This window comes from Varanus komodoensis, unplaced genomic scaffold, assembly GCF_004798865.1.
Source record: "Varanus komodoensis strain SLA01 unplaced genomic scaffold, ASM479886v1 scaffold11, whole genome shotgun sequence".
Taxonomy (NCBI): Eukaryota; Metazoa; Chordata; class Lepidosauria; order Squamata; family Varanidae; genus Varanus; species Varanus komodoensis.
The window spans coordinates 9092257-9100970 of NW_025335317.1; the positions used below are offsets into that span (position 1 = coordinate 9092257).

At 43.8% G+C, this 8714-nt stretch overlaps 1 protein-coding gene across 1 annotated transcript; it reads left to right on the forward strand.

Annotated features, from left to right (window-relative positions):
* The first annotated feature begins 3490 nt into the window (after nucleotides 1-3490).
* CUNH10orf53 (chromosome unknown C10orf53 homolog) lies at nucleotides 3491-8496 on the forward strand. Its single transcript, XM_044420011.1, has 3 exons — nucleotides 3491-3584; nucleotides 8202-8321; nucleotides 8432-8496. The coding sequence occupies exons 1-3, from the start codon at nucleotides 3491-3493 to the stop codon at nucleotides 8494-8496; spliced, it is 279 nt and encodes a 92-aa protein (XP_044275946.1).
* Nucleotides 8497-8714: the final 218 nt, after the last annotated feature.

Consider the following 8714-nt stretch of genomic DNA (forward strand, 5'->3'; position numbering starts at 1 on the left):
TTCTTTCTTTCTTTCTTTCTTTCTTTCTTTCTTTCTTTCATCTTCATGCCGCCCAATAGCCAAGGCCGTCTGGGAGGTTAACAAAAGTTAAAAACACTCAAGTAACAAAGCGATTTACTGTCACATTTAATTTGCCTCCACAAACATAGAAAAAAACAAAATAAAAATTGTGATAGGAGATAGGAGTCCCCTCTACTCCTGGACAGATTCAGGTGAATTGTTTTGATGGAAGTACTGATATAAGTTAAAGTGGCAACATAGCCCAACTTTTTATACCATGTGCTACATTATATTTAAAGTTAATATTTTAGCAATATTTTATTTTTATACCATAGTATAGATTTATGGCAAATCTAAGGTGCATTTATAGTCTCTTTGTCTAGTCTGAGCTACATGTTTTGTGCTTCAAAGTATATGAATTGTTCTGATAAACAATATCAAAGGGAACTATAATCTGTTATCAGTTCAGAATATGACACTTACGAATCTGAAGTCAATAAAGAGTATATCAAAGAAAAGATACTTGGGTTCTATTTTGAGCAAAACATTCAATGTTTGTTCTTTATATTTTATTTTATTTTATTTTATTTTATTTTATTTTATTTTATTTTATTTTTTGAAATTTCCTCAAAGCTGAGCTTTTTGCGAGCCAGTATGGGCATATACATTGCAAAGATGGAAAGAGGAAGGACCATGACTTGGGTCCATTCCTGTGGCTTCCATCATTTTAGTTTCGCTCATTTCCAGCCACCTTCATGGAAAATTTTACCAGTCATTTGGGGCTTTTCCCATTCACTGCCGAATGCCATAAGCAGAAGGAAACCTCAAAAGCATGGTGCAGTATATCTAGCCTTAAATCTGTCACAAGCATTGCTGTGTCACAAGTGTTGTTGGTCTCCAAGCAAAAGCTGGTAAGATTCAAGATAATTCAGTCTGATGAAACATTGACTGAGGCCACAAGTATTTGTCCCTGAGCTACAAAGCTGTTTATTTTAGGAAAACTGGTCCAGAAAAGAACGTACAAGAACAGCCATGCTGGATCAAACCAAAGGTCCATCTAGTCCAGCACTCTGTACACATGGTGGCAAGCCAACTGCTTGCAGGATTGCTCAAGCAGGATGAGTTCAAGTCCTCCACCTGCCCAAGCTCCTCAGCAACTGGTACATGCAGGCATGCCACCTCTGGGAACACACAGCCAGCAAGGTAGGTAGCCACTGATAGCCTCCTCCCTCATGAATCTGCCCAATCCGTTTTTAAAGTCATCCAGATTGGCAGCCATCACCAGTTCCCACAGCAATGAATGTCATAGCTTAATTACACACTGTGTACAGTTGTACTTCCTTTTATCTGTCCTAAATCACCCACTAGTCTGCCTCCAGGAATGATCCCAGGTTTGAGTGTTATGGGAGAGGGAGAAAAAAAATCTCTCCTTCTCCAATTCCTCCACACCATGCATTATTTTAAACACCTCTATCATATCTCCCCTTCCTCCCGCTTTTTCTACACTGAATAGTTCCACTCTCTCTTAACCTCTCTCATTAAAATGTGACAACAGGGGAACATTGCCAATAGGTAATTTCTTAGCGCCACCTAGTTAAATGGCCAAAGCCACATTAATTCACAGAAATACATCAAGACTGTCTGGAAGTTATTTGCAGATGCTTTGGTGAAGAAAAAGCACCTTCTCTAGTCTGAAAGGCATCCTTCTCCATTGCTCCCTTTCCTCTGTTTGCAAGATTAATGCATTGGAAGCACAACACATGAACTATTAGACTTCTGAAGGAGAAATTGCAGAGCAGGATTGAGGGCCCCACAAATGCCCATTGGCTATGCTCCCTGGAAGCAGGATGTTCTCTGCTCCCATGCCCTGGAGAATAGATGGGAAAGAATGAATCCGTTCAGACAGCACAATAAGCCACAGTCAAGCTCTGAGTGTGAATTGAGTGTGCTTGTTTGTAATAACAAACCATGGTGAACAGTCCAACAGTTCACAACCCAGCAGGAAACCACAGGTTCTTTTCAAGGGTTGACAAAGCATGGCTTGTTAGCACAGCTGGATTCGGACATCAGGCTAACCTGTGATCCAGCAGCAACACACATTCAACTTGACAATCCCAAGTGGTTTCTTGCAAAGAATGGTCTGCCATGATATTCCAGCATGGAAAGTTTGGGTCTCAGAAACCATAATAAGAAAGGTCTTGTCTATGGTTTCCATGCTTCGTCATGGTTTTTCTGGTCATCTGTGGAAACCACAGTGCTACCACAGAGCCCCCTAGAAAGAGCAGTAGCTGCTCCAGCTATCCAACATGGAGTTCAATTTCAGGCATGGTGGTTGATGGGATATGTGCCAACAACATGTGGACCAAGCAACAAGGGTGGAAACCACACTAGTAGAACCCACTTAATCATCCAGGCAAAAACGGTGCACCATGGAAACCATGCAGGATTGCTGGCCATGACATTTGAACCCAGTCATTGTTCCTGGAAGGGCAGCAAGAAACAACAAGACCCACCCAATGTCAGTTTCATAAGTTTCATCGCTCCCGCCTGACCAGAGGTGTGGCAATAACTTTTGAAGTACATGCACTTACCACGATAGTCTCCATAGTGCAACTATGTGTGTGCGTGTGCATGCACGTGCGTGTGCAAACACACCCAGAAGCAGCAGAAGTTAGCAGGATCCCATAAGGAACTCTTGGCAGTGTAAGAAGAGTGAGCTGACAAGAGAGTGCAGTGAATCACCTGCTGGCCTTTAGCCAAGGAGGTCCAAGTCCCTGTGAGAAATGGAAAGAGTATCTCCCCACACAGCTTTGGGCTACTGTCCTAAGATCTTCTGCCGCCAAGGAGATAAGCGGACTCCTTCCAGCTACAGAGAGCATTGCAGCTACACTCAGAGCGAATGTAGGTGATGGGCAGGGGGTGTTGGCAGCCCTGCCAACCATGCAGGCCCTGCGCAGCAGCTCCACGCATCCTGGCCAAGGCACACCACTGACCCTGCTTAGAACGGATGATGAATCTGAACCCTGCGGCTCAGCGAAGCTCACCTCACTATCTGGAGTGTGCCGGGGCTGGCCTCAAAATCTGCTCTCTGCACCTGAAGGGCCAGGGGGTTGCCTTCTGCCTGACCATAGGCAGATTGTCTTACCACACCTGTAAGTGCATCCTGCCTGTCCTCCAGAACCTGCCTCTTCTCTTTAAAACTGTCAGCACTGGTCCTCAACAGTTCTTTGTGATATCACAGCCCCAAGAGACGGAACCTCCAGCCTCACCATGGCGACTGCGGGAGATGCAACTGACCCAATGGCAGGCTGCTGGAGAGCAGACGTGGTGCTAGCCTGTCTCCAGCAGAGACTGAGAAAGTATCTTGGCACCGCTCACACTTCCCTGTAAGGCAGAGCTTAGGTGGCTTCTTTCCCCCCTTTGGAGCCTTCCAAGGACTGTTCCCTCCTTTGGTCACCCTTGGTAGAGGGTGTGGCAGTCTGGTACAGTCATGCCAAAGAATGCACTGGTGACCCTCAGGCATGGGCCTTATCAGAGCTGTGGCGTGGTGGAACACCGAACTTTCCATCTTGAGGGCTTGCAAGGTAGGTAAATTCCACCCCGTGGTGATGGAAGGGGCTGGAGGAGCACAGAATGGGATTAAGTGCCAGGTGGGCAATGCCGATGCAAACAAACATAGAAGAACCACCGATCTGAACGGCTGTGACTTCTTGAGCAGAAAATAGATCAAGATCTGTTGGTAGATCTCTAGATGACGAGCACTGGTCAGCAAGGGGTCACAACCCCTAATGGCTCAACAGTAACAATGACCCAAAAAAGCCTTCCTGTACCCCACATCAGGCTTCTGTAACCAAGAAAGCTACAGGAGAAACATTCACTCTATGTGCAAAAAGTTTTCTGTGAGCTCCAGTTCTGCTGCTGAAAATGAGCTACGTAATCAGACATTTTTGCCCTGCAGTGCCGCGTTGCTCCGTGCACCACTTCTTGAGCCCTGCCTGGTGGGCCTCCAGAATCTGAAATTGCTCTAGGAAATCAAAGCAATCGCCTCTTCAGCAACAAAATCTCTGAAAGCCAACTCACCTGTGAACTAATTAGCTTAAGCACTTCCCAGCTGCAGCTGTTTTGAAAGTCTTACATTGGTTACTAGTGTTGACTTCTTGTCAATTTCCAGGGAAGGGCTACAGCTCTGTGGCAGCAAACATAAGAAAAGCCACATTGGATTCCATGAATGGTCCATCCAATCCAGCACTCCATCCACGTGGCGGCAAACCAGATGCCCACAGGATCCCTCAGGCAGGATGGGAGAGCCTTCTCCCGCATGAATCTGGCCGATCCCCTTTTCAAAGCCATCAGAATTGGTGGCCATCACTGTGCCCCATGGCAGTGAATTCCACAGTTCAACTATGCGCTGCATGAAGAAGTGCTTCTTTTCATTTATTCATTAAAACATTTATATGCCATCCTTTGCCGGAGCTTCAGGACGGCTTACAAAAATATCAATATGAATAACAATCAAATAATACACATCTCAATAAAAACAATACATAAACAATACATAAAACAACAAATAATCAATAAAAATAGATCAATCAAATCAAATAAATCAAAAGCTATGGTTAAAAACCATTAAAATACTAACTTTTAAAATGCTATTTAAATAAAAAGGTTTTAATGTGATGCCAAAAAGAATATGTCCGGAATCTCCCACCCATCATCTTCATGGGTTGCCCTTGGGCTCTACCTCCACAGTCTCGCTCTCCACTTTCTCTGCCGCATGCATAATTTGAAACACCTCTATCATGTCTCCCCTTTCTTGCCTTTTTTCCAAACTCAACAATCCCAGTGGTTGTTAATCCCATCCATGAAGATGACCCTCCCTGTATCTTGTGCTAGTGAACACCATAGTTTTGGATCGCAACTCCCATTATCCCTGACCATTGGCAGTGTGGGTTGGAGCTGGTGGTAGTTTTACCCCCAAACATAGGAAGGCAGTGGTTGCCCTCCCTGAACTAGATTGTCAGCTCCAAGGAAGAGTGCAAATAGGACATAAATATCTCACATAAGCAGAAGATGTGCCAGTGCAGGAAGCGAAGACCACCTCCTGTTTGCATTTTACAAATCACACACACTCATTAATCCTCTCCAGAAAACAATAACAAGCAATTGACGAAGTCTTCCAAGCTGCTAAAACCTCAGGAGAACCCAACCTCTTTCGCTGGACTTCTAGCTGGGGGACTTCCTGTAGTTTAGTCAAAAGTTAAATTAAAATTCAACAATTAGCTTGCAGGGGATGGAGGTCACAGTTGGCTGTCAGCTAATGCTTGATTTATTCAGTGGTGAAGTGGACACATGCTAGCATGTAAAACTTGCAACAAGTATAAGATATATTTAAAGAAACAATGTTTTGTTTGCCTTTCTTGAATGGCATAGATTTAAAAAAAATTCAAGGAGTAAGGATGAGCACAAGGTTAAAACACACACCCAGAGATACACACATTTATATCAGGTTCAACTACTGATTCAACCCTCTGTAACCTGGGGTCCTCTAGATGTTTTGGGCTACAACTACCATCAGCTCTAGCCATGTTGGAAGTTATCATACAAAATGTGCCAAGAGCTAGATTGGGGAAGGCTGACCTAGGCCTTTCACAGTGTCCAAACACAAGAGTCATTAGCTGCTGAAGCTGATCTGCATCATGACAGGATTCAGACAACACAACAAGCCATGGTGGTTTTTTACCATTGTTGGTTTGTCATCATGTCCGAACTCAGTCATGGTATTTCACCATGGTAAGTTTAGTCTTTAGATACCATGATAAGAAACAATGATTTGTTCTATGGCTTCTCTGCACCATCATGGCTTGTAATGTTGCCTGCACTCAGGGTTGTGGTTTCCACAGTCATGGTATGCAACCACCACGGAGTCCTCTGGAAAAAAAGGAGGAGCCACTCTGGCCACTCAGCCTCTATGTGTGGACTGAGGAGGAAGAGGCAGGTGGCATAGGCAGGGAATATTGTACCCTGGGACTGAATTTTAGGCACTGTGGATAATGGGATACATGGCAACAATTGGAGAACTGAGGAGGGATGGTGGAAACCACAATAAAGTAGAAGCCATTTGATCATCGGGTAGATCATGGTGAAAAAAATGCAAGCCATGGTAACCCAGCAAGGTGTCGTGCCAGGTTGTGGGAACTCACTCCATGACCTTTCCTGTCGGCTCTCATTCTTTTGCCACTTCCCAGTGGATATTCTCCTAGCTGACAGGAAGTAGGGCACTTAGTGAGTGCTTAAGGGAGTGTTCCATTTTGCTTATTGTGGCTAACACTATTCCCTCTTAATTGTGAACTCAACAGACTGAGTGCCGACAGGATGGGAGGCAGAATATGGCCATAAAAGGGAAATATCAGCATTCTCTGATGAATCCCAAGAAATACAGAAAACATGGTTTAATACCGCCAGGGGGGCAAACAGCCCCACACAATGTCCCTGTGAAGACTGAGCATGCATCACGGCTTCATGCACAATAGAAAGTTGCACATCAGTTGGAAAACCAGGGAATGGGCTGTTTGAGTCTTGTTCATACTAAGCTAGAGGGTGACCTGGCTGGTGGAACCTGAGCCTGTTTTATTACAGTTTGAGGAAACACTGCAAGAGTCTATTGTTGGTTTCCCTAGTCAGGGATAGAATTCAGGGATGGCCTGTGCCAGGGGAGCCATTTTTAATAACATTAGGAATTGGGTAGAGTAGGCTGTCAAGAAGGACAACGGGCTTCCCTAGCTTGGGTAGGCCTTCCCTACTTACGTACCTACTTAAGGGACATTTAGAGATCATAGTACTTAACTCTTTTCTAGGTAACAAAATGGGGGAGCCAGAAATATTTAGAAAGCTAAATTTTACTTCTCCATCTGGAAAGGGTTTTTCCCCCTAGCCTACCTTCTGCAGACTGGCTTGCCCACTTTAAAAGTGCTTAATTGTTTGATAATATGCTACAAAAACCCATTAAGGAAGGAAAGAGTGCCTCTTTTGTTGTTAGTGCTAGGAGCTGCCTGAAAGCTCATTTTTGCTGGAGCATGCCCTGTACCTAGTTCAAAAAAGAGCATTTAAAATGACAAATGTAATTTTATGCATATTTGGTGTGAATACATTTTAATTAATTGTTTTTAGGGAGAAGTTTCCTATGCAAGAACAATCATTACAAGGTTTTATATTCCTCTGACAGCCCTGCTTGGCTATTCAGATGAACAGACAGAGCCCATACAGAAAGAGATGGTTTCAGAAACTAGTGATTGCTGCCAAAATTAGGTTGCCAGAAATTGGAGGAGCAATATGATTCCTACTTGGGAGGCGGTTGGTAATACTGAGTTTGGAATGCTGCAGAGATGATTAACTAAGTATGTCCATTTAAGAGATGGTGGACAAACTGTTTCTGCTTCTCCAGTGACTGATACCCTCTTTGTGTCTTTATGAGAGTCGAACACAATCTGGGTATTGAAATGCAATTGTGTTTGGACGGCAGAATTGGATTTGGATTGTGAAATGAAGCTTGGGTCGTTCCTTGTTATAGTCTGATGATGTGGATTTTGCCAAATTTTGATAAAATAGGGTGCAATCCTATGGGGATGGTTGCAAGGATGCTTGGAGGATTTGTGGGCAGGAGCATGGAGGAAATAGTCAGTTCTGCTCTCCTTCCAAGCTGTGAAACAATGTTGGCTGTCTAACTGTGATGCTTCAGACACGGGGGAAAGAAGGCCGAGATGCCACTAGTACATGCAGTACCACTCTCCTCCCCTTCCACCTGAACTTTCCCTAAAATCTGTTCCACCTGCAAGGGAGAGAGGGGAACAGAAGTGCAATTTCCTAACATGGGTTCTGGGAAATCCAGCACCTATACCTCTGGATATCTAGAGACCATAGGAGTGTTTTAAGTTTCATAATGTGTTCATTGCCCATTTAGAGTATTATTTTGCAGAGACATTAGATAGTGTAGATGGATACAGCATTGTTTCTATTATGCATAATTTTCACAAAGAGGTATTACTGAAGTATTTAAATAAACCCAAAGGGACCAGAAAAACAACCGAAAACAAACTTGAAAAGAGCAGCTAAAGGGCAACTGAAGTTGCTCAGTGGACAATGTGATGCTGGAATTCAACAGCTTTGGCTTTTAGTAATGCTACATGCCTACTGCTCCTCTGCAGCCGTCCTGAAAGCAGACGGGCATCAGATAATTCTAGAAGAAATTCCAGATTGGAATGATGTGCAGCTCATAGTGAATGGAGAACTTGTCTTTCAGTGCAACATCACTGACTTGGATTTTGGTAAGCAGAAACAGGGTGAAATGGAACCTCTTTGTGCACAGGGATTCCTTTGTTTCTAAAAATAGAGTAAGTTACTTGGTGTTTTCCGTCTCTCTGTGTCTCTTGCACAGGAGGTGATGGCCAGTTGGACCCACTTTGCCAGCAAGCCAGAGAAGCAGTACTAAAAGCCTACTGAAGAAGGAGCCTTATCCTTTTTTTACCCCCCATCAACATGCCACACAATCATGGGCCTCGATTTTCTGGTCAATCTTAGCGTGATATGACAGCATATCTTAACACCTAACAAATAAAGAGGATCTTTAAAGACTATGTTGCTGTATAGATGTCACTGCTTTATAGATTTCTTTTTAAGCCTCCTAACTAATTTTATAATACTGACTGAAAAGTGTTTTT